This window comes from Salminus brasiliensis, chromosome 8 (genome assembly GCF_030463535.1).
Source record: "Salminus brasiliensis chromosome 8, fSalBra1.hap2, whole genome shotgun sequence".
Lineage (NCBI taxonomy): Eukaryota > Metazoa > Chordata > Actinopteri > Characiformes > Bryconidae > Salminus > Salminus brasiliensis.
In genome coordinates, this window is record NC_132885.1 from 24,298,073 (window position 1) to 24,321,490 (window position 23,418).

Consider the following 23,418-nt stretch of genomic DNA (forward strand, 5'->3'; position numbering starts at 1 on the left):
GAAGTTATTATCTGACACATACCCAGACGTCTTGTTCTGAAATTGACACTTCCTCACCAGTCAATCCCTCATGCCAAATTCATCAGAAAACAAAGAATGTGGTCATGTTTGTTATTGCAGGTGCCCCCGAGCGTGATGATGGAATGAGAAAACATTATGCAGCTTCAGACATATGCTCACAAAATGCTTTTAATAAACAGAAATAAGAGACTGCCAGACAGAACAGTACTGCGTTATGTAATAATACACATTATTATGCCTAAATAGGCCAAAAAAAGGGCTAAACTAGTGGTGAAACTACAACTGATTTTATTGATCTAGCTTGATGTCAAATAGAGATATAAGGGAAGGATAGGATGGGGTGTAGCTAATGATTATCTTACTTGAGTTGATGACTGTCCTTAAAGACATGCTAGATTTTAGTTAAATATTTGTCATGTTTATTTATTTAATGTGTTATTTGTCATTTTTCATTGTGCTCTTCTTTTTCAACATGAAAGTGTATGAGATGAAAATAGAGATGAAAGGGGAAAAGTCACTGTCCAGCACTGGTTACTCCCTCATAACATATCTATACATCACTAGCGCACACTATTGGACATCCTTTATCTGGAATTGTTGGCCGCAAGAATTACCAGGGCAGCCCCTAGGACTCTCCATACATGGAACAACAGACTATGCACTGTCCCTTTATATTTGTATATTTTTTTATTTTCTTTTTCTTTTTTTTTAGTGCTGTACCTTCATATGTTGTAGAGAATCAGTAGGATACTGTATAATAAAATGAAGTATGTTATTGTCAAAAGTGACAGCCAGATCTTGAGGTAGATATATTATTATACACAATTCTTGTTACAAAAGTAGTTGAGATTCTGAGTAGAATATTAAGATTACATACATCCACAAGAGACCACACATTGCTCTTATTTGCGATGGACAGCAATAAAGCCTCTGCTTTATATAAAAATCATTGACAATTGTAGTTTATTTCAGCATCTCATTAAAGCTAATGCATTTTAAGTTTTATTGCCAATGGGGTTGTTATGATATTATTATGAATTATGATAAACCCTACTTTTACTAAACCCTATTCCCAGGCACACTGTATTTGTGGTTAAACACAACTTTACTTTTGCTTTTACAACTTTAAATCTGTCATCTTACATCGATTCAAATAATGATCTTTAACAGAGAAAAAAATAACTGCGGCTTTGGGTTGTTTACACTGTCATGGCCACACCACTGTGCACAGTGACGTGTCCACACAGTCCAGAGAAAATGACTTTTTGGGCTGTTCATCCATTTAAAATATTGTTCCGGATATTTTTGAGCAAAGCTGACTCTGGGGTAATGAGCATTAAATCACTTTATTATTGGGATTATTGGGATTTTTAATTATACAGAGTTACCAGCCCTTTAATCACATCACACATATTTTTAATCTTCATTTTACTGCTTATCTAAATAAGATTCTTGTCTTTGTAAATAATTATCACATTTATTAGAATTAGGCTTGTACTTGTGTCTTGCATCAATACAAAAAAACCCTTACATTTTCATTGTTTTTATCATTGAAACCCGCGTACCAATATACCAGCAAAACCATCCTGATATGAACCCTTCCAGAATACATCCCAGCAGAGAAGCGTCCTACAGCTCGCATCAGAACCTGGATGTTCTGTGTGCAACATGGCTTGGTCCATTAGGGAAAGCAACTGGCTTTGTCACCATTAGAAACTGTAACTTGTCAGTAGGGGGGTGAACGGCCCACCATCAGAGTTAGCATGGGTGAAAACACCAGCCAGTTCTTTCACAGTCTAAGCTTCTTGCTGGGGTGTCGCCTCAGCCTGCAGACTGTAGTATATTGATGCCTTTGTTTGGGTGTCTGAAAAGGAAATAGCTTATTAGCGGTTTGAATGCACAGGTATGCGTGGTTGAATTATATTACAATACTAGTTTACTGCTAAGATTAGGGGGCACACAAATGATTTAGTTATTTATTTAAATAAATAATTTACTGATCAGTTTATGATTTAACTGAGCAATACATTTTTGATACGAGTAACACACACATATACACACACACACACACACACACACACACACATATAAATATATATATATATATATATACATGTATCTGCGTTTCGAGTACCCACCATTTCAAACCGTTAAAAGCCTGTGTGAAATAGTACAATTTACCCCATAGGCAGCTTTAAGTGTAGTAGACTGAGGGGCAAGTTGTGATGTGACGCTGTAACGTCTGTTCAAACATTACAGATGCAATCAATTTAACACTATTCTACAATGTTTGAACCAGACCGGCGTTCCAGCTTAAATACATGACAAATACGCAGCAAAATAAATGGATTCAGTGAAAACCTCATATGACATGAATAGTACATTTTGGGTGAATCTGTGAATAAAAAGTTCCATTAAAATGAGCTATTTTGAATCTATATGAGGGAGGTTTGGATTTCTCACCCTGTGAGCTGTTTAAAATGTGCTATATTACAGCCCCTAAAATGGTGATTAGAATAATAATAATAATAATAAGTGTAAATTGTTTGACTTATATACTCAAACAGCTCAGTAATCAAAAGCACGTACAGTGAGAAACATTTGTTGCTTTGTGGCCAGTCATGAGGAATGTCTGTCCAGTTGCTGTGAAAATTCATTCACAGATCATATTGCAATCGGTGTAGTAGAACCTGACCAAAAGCATGTTCTACTTGGACCCACATACTACATAACTACATCAAAAATTCATGAGACATTTTACCCCATGTTAGATGCTTTCTATGGTACGGCATTCAGCCCAATCAGGAAACAACAATGGCACCAAATTGTTCCAAGCATTCTGCCATTGTTTAATATGGAGTATAAATAAATGGCCACTAAATAAATGATTCACTTAAATATTTCATTGGAATGTTTGTTTTTTATGTGTGTGTGACTGACCGAAAGATGAGGGGGCTTTTAATAATTGCAGAGATTTATAAAGGCATGAATTGGGAATTAAGCTTGAACATCCTTAATGCCGGTGTCTGTGTAAGCCTATTGTCTCTCTACTAGCTGGATGATGCAATGGTGAGCGTGACTGTTCCAACCTAACATTTGCTTAAGAGCATTGCTCATATCTTTGCTATTTTCAGATGTAATCAACAAAACAACAGTTTAGCTCACAGTGCAGATTTGAAATAAGCTGGCCTCGCTGTAAATAGAGCCTCCAATTGCACCGTTTCTTTGTGACCTGTGGCCGAGCCAAGTGCCTTTGTATGTTCGAGCGTGGTCTCAATGTGACCGCGGCTCGTTGTGCGCTGATTGATGGCCCCAGTGTGCTGTTAATTATTAGAGCACATAAAAGAATGCTCGGTCCAGCAGGCCTCAGCTAGAGGTCAGAGCCTAAATGTGAGGCTATCAGCTTTGGCCTCTATCACTTCATCTTGATGTATGAGTGCAGGGGTACAAATTAAACGTGATCCAACCTCTTAGAGGCTCCTTGCTCAACAGCACGCCATTTGGACTAATTTCTCCTTGTGATTAAGACACTAAGAGCACTATGCAGAACGCTGTAATTGCTCTGTGTACAGACATCTGGATTTGGGTTCCCAAATGCAGCTAGCAAACAAAGAAGGCCTTACTAATTTCAGGTGTTATACAGAGATGGAGCACCCCGGCCTTTCTCCACGCTGTTTCCCATGAGCTGGTAACAAATGTAGACTTAACACAGGTCACCAAAAGCTGCAGAAAACTGCAATAAGATACGATTATGGGAAAAAGAAAATTCCTCCAGTGCAACAACCAGAGTTTCTCAACCTGGAAAAAATGCTTCAGTATGGTGGTATTTTGTCCAAAAACAGATAATCGTAAATAAAAAGTTGATACTTCTGAGCGTATTCTTTTCAAAACAATCTAATCTAAACTGCATGCAGAGCATAAAGCCGTCCAGCGTCTATTTCTGGAAGTGCAGACTTTTGTGAAACAGAGAAACCTTTATTCGTAAAATTTCAGAGGGTCATAAAACATTATAAACCCTATTACAAATATTTATAACTTTATTGATAGTTTACTCGTACAAGATGTACATTCTTTTTTTTTGTGAAACAACAGAAGGAAAAAATAAAATTACAAACTCAGTGGCGAATCGTGTTGCTGGGCATGCTTGCGTATGAAATGTCAATTTATAATGGGATACAACAAATTCCATGGAGCGTCAAGAAAATCTCAACACAAAAGTTACGTATGATTTTTATCCACCGTCCCTGAAATGTTTGTAAACTCGGACACGCTACATTTTTTAAGTCAAACATAATGTTCTGCAGTCACACATTCACTTCAACCGGCTGCAAATGTTAGCGTTGAAAAAAGGATAGAAAAATAAATGCCAAGCCATGTAAAAATGTACACGTGAAATCAGACCATTCAACATTTATAAACTTTCCGATAAAATAATAAATAAAAGCACCTATAACCTCAATTAAACAAACAGAAACATTCCTAAAAACCCTAACGGTAGTGAACAACAACCCAAAACAAAACAGAACAAAACAAATTTAAAAAGTCCCACAATGCATCATTTATTGTTAGAGGTAGACCTAACTAGGATCTACTAGTTCAAAGGCAATTGATATTGAAACTGACAGCAATCTGTTACAAACAACACAAGTTCTTCCTCTTCGTACCTAAAACAGGTCAAATTGCATTGCATTTCCTGCCGACATTGAAGCTAACGGCCGGTGTTTGTGTTATTGTGGGAAAAAAACACACAATCCCATGTTTAAAACCAATTAGCGATTAAGCACTGTTTGTAGTTTGACTAATGCTGTGGTTCTACGCATTGATCTTAAGGGGAAGTCTTTGGTGGACATTGCAGCCAGAAAGCAACTGCTGTGTATTTTGTACAGAAATGAACTAACTTGCTTTGTCTACCTCGGCGTAACGCTGATGCCTCTTTAAATGCACGTTTACAAAACCTGTGTGTGAGTACCAACATACATAGGGAGGCATGGCACACGAGTGCAAATGAGTCAGCAACTTTTCATTTACACCACCCAGAAAAAATGTGTCTGTGGGGAAAAAAGAGAAAAGAAACTCGGAACTCGGAACACGTCGATATCAGTGCCAGAAAAAAAAAACGAAACAAAAAAAATTGTTGGTTGATTAGCAAACATCAACTGCTATTTGTTTTTTTTTCTTCATATTTACAGTATTGCACTTAACTGCACATAGTTGCATTTCAGTTAAACTGATGTTTCCGTAACACGCTAAATTACAAAATTGCAGTTAACCCTTTTGAAAAATGCCATTATTATCAATGCATTGTTTTGATGGCGAGACCCCAATTAAGTCCATATTTTCCACCACCCCCCCCCCTTCTATAGAAGTAGTATTTTCTTGCAGTAAGGATTGTAAACACCTTGATACAAGACCTGAAGTGCAAAAGCTAGTTTCACTTCTATTCCCAGGACACGTCACGAAAGAAAAAAAATCTAACAAAAAAACAAAACAAAACAAGCAAAATGATGCAAATGAAAGCTAAAGTCCTCCTGACTCTCATGCCCCAGAGGAATTATACAGCAACCAAGCATTTCCTCCATTAGAAAAAAACAGAAAAAAAAACACACAAACACAAAATCAAGAAATGAACGGGTGAATTTCTCTGAAAACTGATGACTGTACCCTTGGTGTGAGTGCTGCTTCCCATCTGTGTCCATGGTGGAATGAAAGAAAAAAAATCGAAATCAAAAACTAGGTATCGACTCTAGGTGCGGATTATAGTGGGAGGCTGTCATGGCAGTGATCAACATAGTTGGGCGAATGTCAGTTACAATGGAGGCCAGCCCCGGTAGAGCTATCCTTCCGTCTGAACACATGCACTCGGCGGCAGCGGCACAAACAAAACCAACACAGTGGTCGGAGGCGAGTGCGGCCCGTTGCTCGTTTCTCGCTGAGGTCGAGAGTCCGAAACTTTTAGAGTGCCCGAGAGCCACTCTGAGAGCACTGTTCAAACCTCTAGCCACACTGAGTCTGCCCTTCATTTTTGCTCTTTCTTTTTTTTCTTTTCGTGTTTTGTTTTGTTTTTGTTTTTTTTGCTAAGAGTCTCCGCCGCTAACCGCTGGTTTTCAGACAGACATCCAGACATTTTTGTACGGTCCTGGGGCTGTGATCTGTGCCTGGAAAGGGCTGAGCCAGTGGCCTCCAAGCAGTCCTGCCTGTTGGGCAAAAAGTAAAAGGTGATTTCATTGGTATTTAATTACCTTTCTCTACAAGTGGTTTGTTTTGGCAGCTGGTTTTTTTGTGACAATTTTTTTTCACCGTCTCTTTAACCCCCCCCTCACTCTCTCACTCTCTCTCTCACTCTCACTCTCACTCTCGCTCTCTTTTTTCCCCCTCCTCTCTCAGTACATTCTCCTCTCTCTGTAGTTTGGGTTTTGTTTTCGTTTTAACTGTGAGTGCCGTGGCCTTTTCACAGGCGCAGTTCTTGTGTGAGAAGCAATTATCAGTTCAGAGCTGTGGAGAAGCCCATGGGGGTCAGAGTCCCAGCGCCTCCGTGTGTTTTCTTGCCTTGAGTCGCAGGTCGGCGATGCTGGAGTTCTTGCTGTTGCTCTTGGCCGCCGCCGCCACAGCGGCCGCAGCAGAGGCAGAGTCCGCCAGCGAGGCGATGGGCAGTCCGAAGGGCGGGGGAGGAAACATCAGGTACGGGGCGTGTGCCGCCAGGTGCGGGTGCAGGTGAGGGTGGGAGTGGGTCACCCCCTCCAACTGGAGCTGGGCCTGGACCTGCGGGCCGAGGAAAGGGAGAGAGAGAGAGAGAGAGAGAGAGAGGGAGAACAAGCGCAGCGTTAGTGCCTGTGTGCGAGTGTGTGTGGCCTTCAGCAGGCCTTCGGCCCCGCGGAGGGCCAGGGATCCGGTTACGGGACTCGGGACACCACACGCACTTCTCCAAAGGCCTCCACTAACTGCATGTTTTCACTGAAAATAGTCCAGGGCCGGCTCACTCGGCGCATTCTTTTTCATCTGAGCTCGTTTTATTTTTGTGTGTGTTTTCTTGTGTTTTTTCTTCTCACACAGAGCTGAATTATGCAGCGCACCCGGCAACTTAATAGTCAACGAAATCCCATCAGCTGAAAGTCTCAGCACATTAGGCCCATCCACGTAGAAAACTTTCCATCCAGCCATCCTGCAACATCTCGTAATCCTAATTATGTATTCAATTGCATAAATAAACAGCCTTGCCCCCAAAAAATATGCTCACATATACAGCCATAAATATTTATTCAGATGTGTTCCTGAGCGAAAGGAAAAAGAGGTAGGAGCAGCCAGCGTGAGAGATCCAGTTGCACCTTCTCTGTAATTATTTTACTAAGATGAGGTGAAAATTATACATCCTCCAACTTAATATAAAAAACCTGCACTCCTTTTTTTCACCCCTCTTCCGCTGATGTATCTCACTTTGCGCAAATATCATTAAAAACACAGGAGTTTGCTGTTTTCTCAGCCAACTAAAACACAACATGTGTCAGGCTGTATAGAAAGTGGAAAATGCTTTGCCAGGGTTGCTTTTTTCCACATTATGTTTGTCACAGAAGTGAGGCCTGAGTGCAACACTGGCGTTCATGGCCAGCCTTTGAAAAGGGAATTTTTTTGGGGGGGGTGGAGGGGGTTGGGGGGAGAACTCAGTGCACTTCAGCTTAAAAATTGTTTGCAGGGCAGTTCAGAACAGCCCAATGCTTTAGCTTTACTGAGTGAGTGAGTGACTGACTGACTGTCTTACTGAGTGTGGAATCAAAGCTGCACCAAAGCACTACATCCATAGATCAACACTGTCCATTCGAGCTACAGGTGCTGCACAATGTGCAGGGAAAGTGCAAAACTGCTGCTCTAATGCGCAAACAACCAAAAACACACAGCCATATACTGCATCATCAATGCACCACCCCCTCACACATACACACACACACACAGAGCAGATCAGATGTCTCTCTTGGTCTCTAATCTCTCGTCTCCTTGCTTGAGCCAGAGGTGAAAAGTCACACACACACACACATATAGGCTACACATACACCTCGACCTCCGGACAACGCGGCCTGCCTCACACTAAAGGCCAAAGAGCGCTGCTCCTCCACTAACCCCATGTTTACCACCCGGACATTTCAGGGCTCAGATATATGGAGCGATTGTTACGTTCAGTCAGAGACTATAAATGTACCAGTGGCACAGCTTGAACCAGCTTGATCATTTGGCTGCTCTCTGTATTACACTGTGCTCTGTGCCTTGTTTGAGGGACCGCCTGTGTTTTAAGCAGCATTTAAAGCACTTTAATTATCCTACCTGTTGGAAAGGCATCCTCAGAGCGCCCATGTTGACATACGGAGCGACTCTACATGCGTCCAGATGGCTGGCCGAGCCCAGGATCACCCCTGAAATACACAGTACAAAAAAAAACATTGAGTCCTGGGCAGCCCCACTTATTAAGAGAAAACAGGCCCACATATATTATACTATACTACATGATATATAATACTATACTACATTATATTATACTATATTACACTGTATTCTGTATTATACTACACGATACTATGCTACATAGTACTCCACTACACATTACTGTTATGCTATACATCACTATATTACACCATACATTACATTACACTACACTATACAGTGCGTTATACTACACTATATTATATATAGTGCTATGATATAATATTCTATAGTGTTTATGCTATTCTTGCTCAATCAAAGGCTGCACTATTAATGATGATATACTATTTAATATGCTGGTTTGCGATTTTGAAGGCAGCTTAACCTTTCCCTTATTACCCCTCCACCTCCCCCCAGGGCTGTCCTGTCTGCCCCACATACGGGGCCCAGTACACCCAGCACCACACACGCTGTCTAATCACGTACTGCGTTGTATTATAATCCAATAATAGAGAAAAATATAAAAGTATATGGACATCAAAAGCGTCGAGCCACGGTTACCTTTGTGCATCTGATTTTCCTGTTTCCGGCATTTTGCTCTTCTGTTCTGAAACCAAACCTGAAACAGAAAAGACAGCGAGCCTTTAGTCCACTTCCGGCCGGAACCGAACCCTCGACCCTCAGAGCCCCCCTGCTCTGTGTGTGTGTGTGTGTGTGTGTGGGGGGGGGGGGGGGGGGGGGGGTATTACTGTAGTAAAAATTACCTGGACGCTTAGATAATGTATGTAGCAGTCTAAAATATCCTGGTAAAATATATCCAATTAATTAATAAACACAAATAAATACATAAATAAATACATAAATAAATACATAAATAAGGCTATTAGATAGTGAGAGCTAATTCACTGACTTAATATTAATCGCGTGAGCGCTTAACAGCACAGTATTGAAATTAGCCTCCTCACACACACGTGCTGTTTTCCAGCCGAAACTTCGCTCACAAAAAGACCCCCAGAGCCGCTGGAATTACAGTCCACCACCCTGAGTGTTCACCGAGCTTCAGTCTGAATACCACCAGTACACACCTGTGCCTCATACTCTCAGAGCTGCGGTAGCACAGTGTGTTTGAGGAGACACGGTGTGTTCGTATGGGTGGGTGTGTGTGTGTGGGGGGGGGGGGGGGGTGACGTCGCACAGAGAGATCCGCGGCTCTTGATGAAGACTGAGCTCATCTTCATCAGCGAGATTCATTAGATGTGTGTGTGTGTGTGTGTGTGTGTGTGTGTGTGTGTAGAGCGGGCAGAGCTGCTCCTCTTAATAAACCCGCTTCATAAAAGCTGCTCAGCGTGTAGGACCTGCTCAGCGTGCCCCCCTAAAGTGTTCAGAGTGAGGGGCTCTCACTAACACACCTGGGTGAGGCTCGTGAAGGACAGAGTAGGGCCAGTTTACCGCCTCACTCTTTCACCACTCATACACACAGTCCGCTCTGGCGTGTGTGTGTGTGTGTGTGTGTGTGTGTGTGTGTGTGTAAAGATTACGCACCGCGTCGTTAACACACACCAAGACTCTATCACTCGATCCGAAGATTAAGTGCACAAGAGCAGAACATTATTATTATTAGTATTATTTTTTTATTATTATTGTTGTTATTGTTATAATACTGTTATTATATAATAAAACGATCGTTGTATTAAAGTAGATTATTATGGCATTTTATTTTCATGACACATATTTTGTGTAGCCTATAATAATAATAATAATAATAATAATAATAATAATAAACGGTGGAAATAAAATAGATTTTGCTGTTACTATTTTATTATTAATTACTATTATTAAAATTCAAGTTGCGTGCTTTGCAAGATAAAAATATAATATTATTATTACTAATAAAAATCGTCGTCATTATTGTCATAATTCGTGATATTATTTTTTTTTGTAGTAGTGTTCATTTTTACTACTATTTTTATTTATTATTATTATTATTATTATTATTACTAGTACTATTTGCAGTAGTAGTAGTAACGGCAGTAATAACATATAGTGTTGTTGTTGTCGCTGTCGTTGTTGTTGTTGTTGTTTACAGTTCACAGAAGTGTAGAAAACACGTAGCCACCAATAAATCAAACATTTTTCAGTGCGGGATCGATGGTAATGATCCATCAGTATGCTAAGCGAAGTGAGCTACACTGCTTGAGACAGTTATTTCTTCATTAAGCACCACTCAATGATGCATTTCACAAATAGCCTAATGTGATTTCCTTTTGATTTTTATTACAGACAGTGAATAATGACATTTAATTTAGCGCTGCTGCAGAAACCCGGAGATATTAGTGGTAATTGAATTACTGCCTTCTCTTCACCAAGCTCTCATAACTTTCAATTAGATTCCTGACAGCTGCTCGGTGTGGCCTTTCTCTAGCAGCTTCAGTAACAGGTTCATATCAGCCCTCTGCCTCTGCCTCAGCGCCTCGACACCACTCTTACACCTCTAATTACCTCTGGGCCTTTTATTGCTCACAGTACTGAGGGGTCTGCCTGCGCGCCCCTCGCTTCACACTCTTTAGACAAAACATGTAAACAGTGTGTTTCCAGATGTCGTTTGTTGTTGTTTTGTTGGCTACCGTGTTTCAGTCTCCCCTCATTTGATTTCTTTTCCCAGAGCTCGTTTTAAGCGGTGTGTGTTTGCAGGCTGTCGCCCCGGCGCCGCTGTACCTCCTACACCGCGCCGAGCAGCAGCACCGATACCCCCCGCTACAGCCCCGCTACAGCCCCGCTACCATCCCTCCGAAGCACTGCACCTCCACAGCAACGCTACAGTTCAGCTCACTCACTCACCACTAATGCACTTTTATGGCAACACTACATCAAGCCAATGGCAGATATTACAGAGATAAGGGTGGAGAAATGAGGTGAGTGACATGAGAAGGTGTCCCCCGCAGCGGCAGCTCAATCTCTTCATTAATTTTAATGATGGGCTTCAGATCTTCCTGCAGCACATAAGCAAGTTTTCCTCTCAATTTAGCTGCTGCTAAAAGGGCTTTTTCACATTCTCCACTTTCAGGTCAGCGTTCACATTCATTACTGGAAAACTACAAAAAGACTATCCTATATATATATATTACATATCATATATCATATATATATATATATATATATATATATATATATATATGCGACGATAATCATTTTAAATCAAACGTTTTTATTCTTTACATTGTGTCGAAATGTCATGATAAGTGGGTCAATAGAAATGCTCCTAAACGACATGTAAGGAATTCTGTCCACATTCAAAGTTAAGAAGGTTTTTTGCTTCTCTTATAAAGTTGACATTTTTGGAGATATGATATTTCTACGTGGCAATATTTATCATTTGTAAACCACATATATTAAATGTTATTTAATGATACATATATAATTATTAGAATATGTAACCATTTTTGTTTGTTCTTTTTTAGTAACTGTAGTTGTATGTGTAAGTGTGCCTCGTGCTTCAACGAAAAAATAGTTACATCCTAAGAATATGCAGTGTGCCTGTTTATTTATCATATGTTTTAAAATGCAAACTATTTTACTGTTGTATCAGTGAAGTGAATTACAGTGCAGAAACGGTGCGCTTCTTTTAGCGCTTTTCTGGGACTCGAACCAATCAGCATGCGCGTTGTAATCACCTGACTTTTACAGCCACTAACCCGTAGTACAGCTGTATTTACCACAGCGTTCTGTAATTGATGTAAATAAGACGTTTTTTATATATATATTATATTTTATTATATATTTCACACTGCTTGTGTATTAATATATATGTTATTATTATATCATTTCTTTACCATATATATATAGTAAATTAAATAGTAATTATAAAAAGTAAAATAATAATAACAATATTATAACGTGTTATACTGGTAAACCGTGTGAAATTGCTTTTTTTTTTTTTTTTTACTACTAATAATTTATTTTTACTCCAGTCCTACGTTGCTTAAACTGTCAGCAGATGTGTGCATTATGATTTGAGAAATGTATTGAGTGTATTCTTGCAGTTTTATAGCTTTATCTGGGTTTTACGGTCAATATAAATGAATAAGACACATAAACTCCCTGATGTTCCCATTCACAGCCCAACACCCGAACCCTGAACGTGTCCAGCCACATCTATTGTTAAAGCAGTGCGTTCACGGTGATGAATGATCGCCCCCAGCTCCATCCATGTGTGTGTGCGCTGTGTGCACAGCTCACCGACCAGGGCCCGCTAAACTTTGCCCATGTGCCTGTAGTGTGTGTTTAGCCCCCATCTGTAGCCCGTAATGCAGCGCTGGAGAGGTGGTTGGACTGACCTGGACCCTGGCCTCAGACAGCCCCAGCCTCTGGCTCAGCTCTTCCCTCATGAAGGCGTCCGGGTAATGCGTCTCATCGAAGAGCCGCTCCAGCTCGTTCAGCTGCTCCAGAGTGAAGTTCGTCCTGCTTCTCCTCTGCTTCAGCTTCCCCTGCGCGTCTTCATCCTCAGACTTCACATCCTCCTTCTTCTCCTTGCACTCATAGATCCCTAAATCACAGGAAACCGGCGTTAGCGTACATGTACACGCGGGCGCGTAAAAGGCGCGGAAATGGTTTGGCTGAAGACTAAAAGTTTGGATGTGAAACTGGAGGCAGAGACGAGCTGTGTGTATTATAATAAGACGTTATATAAATAATCTACTCATGTGGACACGGAAATGATTGAGAGGTTATAGTGTATGAAAGATGTAGGCGTGTAAAGTTATGAACAGCTGCAGTAATTAGGTCATATATAAAGAGAGAGAGGGGGGGTAGGGCCAGTGCTCATGAAGATGTGAGAGCTTTATTACATGTTCTACATTACATTGACTATATTATATAAATTACTATATAGCACTACTGCTAATAACAATAATAATAACAACAGGCTTCACTGAGGTGAATTATAAACAAAGGTAATACCACTGTTGTTATAATAATAATAATAATAATAACAGGCTTTACTGAGGTAAATGATAAATAAAGGTATTACAACTTTTACTGACACTACTGATAATACTAACAATGCAATAACAACAACAGTATTACCAGGCTTTACTAGTAATATTTAGTACTACTACTAATAATAATAATAATAATAACAACATTAATACTAAAAATTACAGGCTTCACTTGGGTCAATTTACTACTTCTTATACTACTACTACTACTAATAATAATAATAATAATAATAATAATAACACTAAGTAATAATTACAGACTTCACTGTGGTCAATCTCATACTACTACCATAAATACCAATAATAACAACAGCGAATATGCTTCACTTTATTACTAATACTAAAAAATAACAGGCTTTTCTGAGGTCAATTTATTATCATTATTATTATTATTATTATTACTATTGCTAAGAACGACAATAATAATAATGAGCTTCAGTAGGAGCAATTTATTTCCATGCATTCTTCTTCTTATTAATATTATAACACTAAAATCCATATATAACCATTAAATTATAATTATATATAACAGCATGTTTTTTTCTACAGCCCATGAAAACACGTATAATAAAATAAATGATCTAAAATAATAAGTCTAAAATAAAAAAAAGTTGTTTTGTTATTATTCCACATTATTAAATACTAAAACAGCTATTGTTGTTAAACGTCGTCCCTGCTAATAAAACCAAGCCTGGCTCTATTTTTTAAAGAAGACTGCTCTGGTTTTTAAGGAGGTTCAGAGTTTTTTGCCTTCAGCGCACATTTCTATTTATCAGCGTGAAAACCAGCAGCAGCGCGAGCTCGTTTCGCTCTCCGTGTTTTCGGTGATATCTGACTGTTAACTCGACCAGGTGAGTTCTGAGAGGAGCAGCAGTGTTTAATCGCGCATTAAAACTCGTGCAAAACTAAAGTTTCTGGCTCTGTTTTGGGTTCTAGCAGCGAGAAGCTCCAGGTCTGCTTCAGTTTACCAGCTCAACCCCAGTCCTGTCTGAACGCTCCTGTGATTTCAGGAGACTCGGAGATGTTTAGGCTTTTCGGCGGCTCACACACACTCCCCGCTCCTCTCCCCGAGCTCGAGCTCGGTCTCCCACCCCGGTTACGACACCCTCCACACTGAACTCTACGCGCTTGCAGACGCGCTCGCTCGCTCGCAGCTTTCCTACGGCTCGGCTCAAGTCTAGCGGCAGTAATGGCTGCGTTTCTCCGCTCCTCGCCCTCGTCTCGGAGAACCCGAAGCTCAGCTCGGTGGAGTCTCACTCACCCTCAGCAGCTCTCGCCGCGCTGAACTCCTTCAGCTTCTCCTTCTCCAGCTCGACGTGCTCCTTGAACAGATGCACCGGACAGTGGTTGGTGGCCTCAGTAATGTCCTGCAGGTTGCTCTCCGAGTTGCCCAGCTCCCTGGCCCTGGCCAAGCCGCTCTCCAGCACCTCCCGGTACGTGATGCCCTCCTTAGTGCTCTCCTTGGTTTTCTGGTCGAAGGACTTGGACACAAACGCCGTGAGCTCCTCCATGGCTGGAGAGTGTCTGCTCATCCACGGATTCCACTTTAAAGCGGCCCTGTAGCGCGGGGTGGGGTGGGGTTTAGGGGTGTGTGTATGTGAGTGGATGTGTGTGTATGTATGTATGTGTGTGTTAGTGTATGTGAGTGAGTGAGTGAGTGAGTGTGTGTGTGGGAGCTGTAGCTCACACACTCCGGCTCTTCTGCCTGTGTTTTGCACATGTGAGTATTTATAGAGGGCGGCCCGGCCCGGCCCAGCCCCCCCCCCATCCCCCCCAACCCCCCCCTCAGCCCCTCAGCCCCCCAGCCCCGCGTCCCGGGCAATTACACGAGCCTCCGCGTTCAACTTTCAGCAGCTTCTGCTCACATCAGTGCAGCGGCGGAGCTCAGCTCCTCAGGACACACACACACACACACACACACACAGTGCACGCGGGCTTCATTACCGCAATTAAGTGACAGGAACGAGCGCCGATGCCTTTCTTCACCTCCTGACGCGGAATATCGACACTTTTACACTTTACGGTTGTTTTTAAAGTTTTATTTGATTTATTTGATTTATTGATTTATTGATTTATTTTGAACAGAACATTAGAATGAATTAGGAAACGCGACGCCGCGTTAATGTGAATTCATTCTGCTCCGTTTTCGAAACAGCGGGTTTTTAATTTCATATTTTCATTTTTGTTTTGCTAGTTAGCAGTTTCTTATCTTGATGTATGGAAATTCTATGGAAAGCTAGGTAAAATAATAACAGTGATTAATGACGAATTGTAACGAATTAATGATGCAGCATACTGGAACCAATGGGAACACTGGACATTTATATTGTTCATTTCTATAGTTCGATTTCAATAGCTCGTTGTATGGCGGAGTACATCTGTTATTAATAATATAATATTGCAATCACGATTATTATTGTTATTATTATTATTAATATTAATATTATTATTGTTATTATTAATAATAATAATAAAGATAATAATAACAATCCTAAATATTGGGTTTTCCACTGTAAGCTCAGTAACCTTATATAATTAAAATATTTTTTCATTGAATTTCTACATACACATTTTGAACTTCATTGACCCTCGTGTGTTTCTGTACTGTATTCCGCAGTTGGTGAGTAAAATGCTGTACAGTGTAAACACAGTATTTCCATCTCTATACTCTATACTCAGACTAAGATGTGGGGTCACAGCAGGGTGTTATTAAACCTGTGTTAATGGCGCGGTGCTCTCGTTTCCTCTCTGTTATATCAGTGGGTCTGATGGGTAATCAGACGGGCACACTGGTGAACTCCACTCTGACTGACTTTGAGGGACTGTTTCTCCAGTGTATCAGAGGAGCTCTGGGACTAGTGTGTTTCTGCTCGCGGTGGGCTCAGATCTGGGGGGCTGGAATGAGGGGGCTGGATGAAGAGCCCCTGTCCCCCCCGTGTGCATGTTGGGAAATCTCCGTGCTGACGTGGTTTTGATGGGACTTTATTTAAGGCGCAGATTTCAGAGATTCACAACATCCTGAAAGAGAGAGAGGACGACTCTCACTGCACACATGCACACTCACGCGCCTGTGAGAAATTAACCGTGGGACAGTGTAGCCTAATTCACTAGGAGTGTGTTCATAAAATCTAAATATTTTTTTTTTTTAACATTTTCTGTATTATATATATATATACATATATCAGGTAAATCCAAATACGTATTTTTATTTATTTATTTATTTATTTATTTATTTCTCTTTCATCCGCTTTTAGAAAGGTTGTAATATCATTTCTGAGAATATTAACGTTATAGTATTGTGAAAATACCGTGAATATAATATCTAAAATTTATAAAGTTAATATTATGTTATAATAAAATCCATACAACATTATTGTAATAATAATAATAATTATTAATATTATTATTATTATTATACATAAATAACATATACGAATGGTACAATAGTAGTAATATCATAATATTCTTAATATAATAAGAAGTGCTCCTCAGACGGGCTGCTAGAAACGGGTCTTTATGGAGCTTCAGTTTTTCTCCTTATAGTGGAAAGCCCTCTTTAAAGTGGCACCAATAAAAGCTGCAGATATGGGACTCTCTCTCTCTCTCTCTCTCTCTCTCTCTCTCTCACACACACACACACACACACACGTACACACACCCTCTGCCTCTCTCTCTCTCCTTCATACTCACACAGTCTATACGAGCTTTTTCGGCAAGTAAACGCGTAACGTTAAGTTGAATATAAAGACGAATATAAACGTTTATTAACGTTTTACACGTTAGTCGTAAAGTAGAAACGTTTAAACGTTAGTAGTAAAACAGACACGCGCCTGTTTCTGTTTCTGTGGCATTTCTATCCTAACGGCAGTGTTTTAATTATTAGTTATTAGTTATTAGTATTAATATTAATAATAGTATCAGGATTCATTTTAGAGGGGTGATCTGAACTGAGGACAGCTCTCGTGAACACCCCAGTGATCACATGCGCCCTGTGTCTGCTCGAAATCTGCTGCTGGTTTCGTCCCCTACTCTCCCTGTGTGACCTCCCTCACTCTCACTCACTCTCTCTCTCTCTCTCTCTCTCTCTCTCTCTCTCTCTCTCTCTCTCTCTCTCCCTGTGTTGTGTGTGTGTGTGTGTGTAAATCAGCCCTGCGCACATTGTTTAATCCCAATTAGGCTGCGAGGGCTCTGAGTGGAAGTGACCGGACTGAGGGCGGACAGTCTGATGGATTGCAGCCCATATTTGGAGCTGAAATAAATAAATAAGTCGTCAAGCAAAATGTCGATAGTAATTTAGGAGCTGAATCTGCAGCGAGCACGAAAATTAAAGCCGCGTCGTTTCTTCTATTACAGTGTTTCGTACATAAGCGAGAAAATCACGGAACGCGCTGTGTCCTGGGGGTCACACACAAGCCCCCGGTCCAGGAGGAGGTTTCCGCGATAAACGCAAAAAGAGTTTTACGTTTTTTTTTTTTTACTCAACGTGTTTCTGTAGACACCCCCATTAATTATTAGTGTTTAATACTGGTATTACAGTGCAGTTCTGGATTTGTACATTTTTGGGTTGGGTAGGCCAGCAACAAACACGAGGAAACATTTGCGTTGTGTTCATTAACGTTTAGTTCTTCGTTTTTTTGTAAGGCGTTTTTTTTATATATAAATTTTAATATATCCATGTTTGGCAAATTAATCACTAAGCTGTAGCTCATTTCCTATATTTTAGGCTCTAGTATTCTAGTTTTAAAAGCAACAGAATCGCCCAAAAAAAGAACAAGGCCTGAGGACATTTAGTTCCTAAGCTGGTACTAAGAACCTCATTTGCTGTTCCTCAGGAACCCAGTATACTTCATTTGACTGTTTGACTGTTTGTAATAGATACTGAGGTACTGTATGTGTGAGTAACCATTAAGCTGATAAGGAACCTTAACATTTGCATCTTTACAAAGTTTTTTTTTTTTTTAGATCTTTACAAGGTTCTATGGCAAAGAACCTTAACTCTTAACTCTCTCCTGCACTGAAAGAACCATTGGAATTGAAATAAATATAAAAATATATATAAACATAAATATTTTTGTATGTGTGCCCTTTCCCAAAGTCTGGCTGCCTGTAATGTGGGGTCCCCTGCCTCTTCTGGAAGCTCTGAAGCTCTGAAGCCCTGCTAAATGCTCAACACCAACTGCTCTGGATTACTCCTGATACTCCTTCGCCTCTGTGAACGGGTGGGTTCCAGGGTGGGGTCCAGTTATACAACCGTACGGGTTGTAATGACGTCTTAATCACTGGTGTTGTGATGAAGCTCTTGTTCTTTTTTATTAGGTTATATATTACGAGCACCCTGGAAGTTGCCTGACGTCGTTCTTGCAGGAGGCAGAGCTGTGTGATCTGCTCGGAGCAGAGCAGAAGCTCCGCTGCAAGTGGGTGTCTGTGGCAAGCACATGTTGGCAGCGTGCCATTTAATCTTTCAGCTGTGGATCCGTCCCCACTGTAGGATCTGTGGATCAGTGCTCTGCCACTTTAAGCAGCCCTGCTCGGGTTAGCGCGGAAGGGGAGAGTCAGGCCTTTTTCTGCAGGGACTCAGGCTAACCCTGACAAATGCCAAAACAGCGTTTGAACTTGCTCACTCAGTCAGATTAATCCCGCATGTGCTCAAGATGAACGCTTATAAATTCATTTTTAAAATGGTGGCTGTTTGGCGTTGTGTTTTTTCAAAGACATTTTTGTCCACACCGATTAGAGCAGGTTTTAAAGAGCCACTTAAGAGCAGGGGCCTCCCAGACGGCCAGACATTTTTCATGGACACACACACACATAAGATAATGATCAGCAGTTGAACTTTCCCCCAGAACCAATAGTTTTTGTCACATTGTGTTACAGCCAGCTTTGAACGAAGTGACCTGTATCAGCAATTCAACCTGGAAACCATTTTTTTATTCATACATTGATGCGTTTTATAATTCATCATTTTTTATACTTCCCAAATCTCGGTTAATCTAAGCCGTTACTTATTTATTTAATTATGTATTCATTTATTCAGGTGTGTCCCCAAAATAATCTGAATCTGCTGATTATCTCAGGCATGTCAAAAATACCCATAGTACAAGAATACACAGTTAGTGAGTGAGTGAGTGAGAGTGAAAGAGCAGGAGACCCCTAGAGGATGTGTTTGTTTTAAAGTGCCCCCCCCCCCTCCCTCTTTCTACTCGTATCTGCCCACAGGGTGAAGGTTTCCCACTCAAAAGAAGCATGACATTGACTTTATACCCGAAAATGTTGAGGCGATTTGCTGGAAAAACCCAATAATCCACGGACTGTTCCTCAAAACCTCTTGCTATCACCTCTCTTTCCGCCCTGCTCTGAGCCCTTCTCCCCAGCGGGTAGAGCCGTGTGTGTGAAAGGCGATCCACGCACATGCATTCATGCATGACTGATAGTGCTGCTACTTGCTGGCCACACGAATGAGCTTTGATGTCCCTGTAAAGTCAGTGCACTGTTTCACATATTAGTGGCTTTTGTTGCGTCAGCCCAGAGCGAGTCCTTTAAGTCACTGTATGCTGCATTAAGAAGTCATCGATATCAAAGGCTGGAGAGCGGCTACAGCTACAAGTCTCACTAACACTGATATGTGATGGTGATATTCACAATTTTTCAGAATCTTTTGGAAATCAAGCATCTGTTAACTGTAATATTATAATTTATATTCTACTATATATATTAATATATACTATTAATCATAATATAATATATATATTAGAGTGTAGCGCACAGCTCCAGACGCCTGGTTTTGTGGGTTCGATGCTTGCTCTGGTTACCTTTTTGAAAGAGTGTGGTACTCCAGTTTTATCCCAGCTTACAAAAACATGCCGGTAGGTAGATTGGCTATGCTAAATTGCCCCTAGGTGGGTGTCTGTGGACTGACGCCATGTCCAAGGCATATTCCTGACTCACCCCTGTCCAAAACAAACAAAAACATATTATATTAGTTATGTAGTATTATTTTAAAAATATAATACAGGTATTTTTAAATGTAATACATCACAGGATTTCTAATAACCATGTGTGATTCCACAGCTACTACAATTAGGCAGTTTTCACTGTTGTTTATACGTTTTAATCCAATTTTAATAGGAAAGCTCATATAAATTACACAGCAGGTCAGCACCTAATGTTATTATTGGAAATCAATTCAATCCATTTCTATATTTTATTGATTATTAGCTATTAACAGAGAGAAGTGATATGAAACAATTCATCATTTTCAAGACAGGCAATACCTTCCCCCTGGTTTTAGATGGAACTGCCAATAAGGTTTGTTTGCACACTCACTGGAGAATACTTTTTAACAAATTATGTAGCAGTGCAAACACTTTTGTCTCTAAAAATGTGGAAGTTCAAATTTAGGGTGGAATTCCCCTCTAAAATCCTGTCACTTTCTCCTAGCTGTCATGACTGTATGGGCACTCTTTTGTCAGGCTGTTCCAGGGCTCAGTGTGCAAGGGGGGGGGTCTATGACGAAAATTTAGATGTGATAAAGCATGACTTATGTAGCAGCAACAATGTTTTTATCTGTCGCAGGTCAAAGGCCCGCGTAGCCCGCTAGATGAGACGTGACAGGGGAATTTCAGTAAGAGGATCTTTCCTGATGATATCAGAGTTAATAGCCTCGGACCCCGGGGAAATAAGAAGGCTCAGCACAATAAACTCGGATCAATATCATAAGAAAGAATGTATAAAAGATGCACAACACAGTGTTTTAGCTCGCCATTCGCAGATAAGCTTCACGCTTATTACTCACTCAGTGTGTAGAGGGGTGGTGGGGGCTGTCTAGAAGGCCAGGCACGAAAGCTGAAGCTGGCGGAGGCCTGTGAGAAGCCTGCAGGTTTCTGCATACTCCGAGGCAGCGCAGCCTGAATTGAACAGGATTATATAGCTGTGAATCACAATTTCAATTAATGGATGCTTGGAATGTGCCTCCGATGTGGGATTTGAGGTTAACCTGTTTCTACCAACTTAAATGATACATGGTCCTGGAGGGGGAATCAGATGCCAGACATACTCCCTTGACACACACCACTGCCGTGAATTCTCTCCTAATTAGGGTTGGAGTGCATTATTGCTGGGTGAAAGCACTAAAATTCAATCTCGCAACATTGTCCAAATATATCACTGTGCCACAGTATCAGATAATTTTTTATTTGAGCATTAATAAAGCCAGTGAAGTCATGCTTTCTGAGTGCAACTAAAATAATGTCCTAAAAACCTGACATTTTAATTGGACTCTTTTCTTCTAGGGAGCTTTACACAGTATCGTAAATGACATTTAGATAGAAAGTAGATTTCCACAAAGTAAACAAACTGCTTTTTTGGTTTTGAATGTATTTAGATTGACATACACTGCAGTAAATGTTTTGTTAACCAAAAACTGTGACACTAATGTACCAGTTTACCAGTGTAGACAACACAAGGCAGAGCATTACATCACATTTACTCTGTAGACCAGGGCTTCCCAAATGTAGCCCACAGGCTGAAGACAGTTCATGTGGACATAAGATCTGGCCCATCAGCAACCCACATACAACCATATTTTATACTCTCTATTAGGGGTGCTAGTTCATTTTTTCATCCGTTCATTTATTCAGTTCACTGAAAACACTATAAAAGCATTCCAGGCCTTGGTGATTTTGTCAGTAGCTTGCTAATAGGGGCTAGCCCTGTGGCAGAAACTGTGAGGTGGGACACTGCAGAAGAGTTTTTGTTGTATTTGTAAGTTTCTGCCTCAGGTGCTCTGCCCACAGAAGTGCACAGCCAGCCTGCCTGATGTAAAACGCACAGTAAAATCACCACAGCTCTAATCACAATCTTACCCCTCACCAAAAATGTAAACCGGCTTTGGCTATTCATGTCTCCATGCACCTCTTTCAACAGTCCAGTGGGAAACACTGAAGTAGCAGTGCTCATCTCTGCACAGTAGTGAGCCTAGCTGACTAGCCCATGGAACCCCTACTGCATACGGTATACCGATTAGAGGAGGCACAATAGCACATTTTCATATTCGATACCGACGCTGCAACCATGAATATCTGCTGATACCAATCCAATATCATCATTATCCCTCTCTTAACCCTTTGACCCCTAGGCCAATTTTGCGTGATTTTCTTGATAGTTTGACGTAACTTAATTCATCTAAACATTCCAAAGAATTTATAAGAGACAGTCAAACGTCCTGTTATGTTCAGGAGATTCTAGGCTACTTAAACACGACTGAATTTGATATTTAGGTATTTAGACAAATTCATACATTTACTTACTTCAGGTCTGCAATGGGAGTTGTTGCATGTAAAGACTATAAAGACATGGTTAGACTGCTTATAATGTGTTATAATATGTGTATCTGTCTGTATGGTACACTGATGTTGAGTAATGGAGCCTAAAAAAAGGCATGTAGGCTTGAACCATGCATTTACATGATAGTTTAGATAATGAAGTAGATTATACTTTTTTTTCTCCCGATGTCTGATCCAGTGATTTTGGTCAATATCAGATACCAACACTGAGTATTGCATTAGCTCTTCCCTTTTGATTTTTTTCCCTCGCAATTTAGCTGCTGTCGAAAGGGCTTTTTCACATTCTCTACTTTCAGGCCAGCTTTTATGTTAATTACTGAAAAACTATAAAAAAATAAATATAGAAATATTATTTATTTTAATGAGATATATATGACATATATTATTTATCATATATCATTTAAAATGGAATGCAAATTGAGATAAATATATTTTTTAATATACATATGCCAACAAATTACACTACTGCTGTTCAAAGTCTGGCTAGTGTGTCCCTAAGTGGTTAAAAATTCAGTCCTGAACCTCCACCTCAACTGATGATGAAATAGAGAGATTTTTACCCACTGTTACACAGCAGTGGATGGTGACCTTCCAAATGTTGACACTAGTGGGGGACACCCACTAATATTGAGTATATTGAATAACTCTAACTGATT

At 40.5% G+C, this 23,418-nt stretch overlaps 1 protein-coding gene across 2 annotated transcripts; it reads right to left on the bottom strand.

The window, feature by feature from the left end:
• Nucleotides 1-5,476: 5,476 nt before the first annotated feature.
• shox (shox homeobox) lies at nt 5,477-14,953 on the bottom strand. 2 transcript variants are annotated; one of them, XM_072685194.1, is made up of 6 exons: nt 14,683-14,953; nt 12,762-12,970; nt 8,989-9,046; nt 8,332-8,420; nt 6,568-6,780; nt 5,477-6,215 (listed from the first exon to the last, which is right to left on the bottom strand). In XM_072685194.1, exons 1-6 carry the CDS (start codon nt 14,951-14,953, stop codon nt 6,126-6,128), a joined length of 930 nt encoding a protein of 309 aa, XP_072541295.1. In that variant the 3' UTR covers nt 5,477-6,125. The 2 variants fall into 2 exon arrangements, with proteins under 2 accessions (XP_072541295.1, XP_072541294.1); XM_072685193.1 differs by lacking the exon at nt 5,477-6,215 and having other exon boundaries at nt 6,535-6,780.
• Between the last annotated feature and the right edge of the window lie 8,465 nt (nt 14,954-23,418).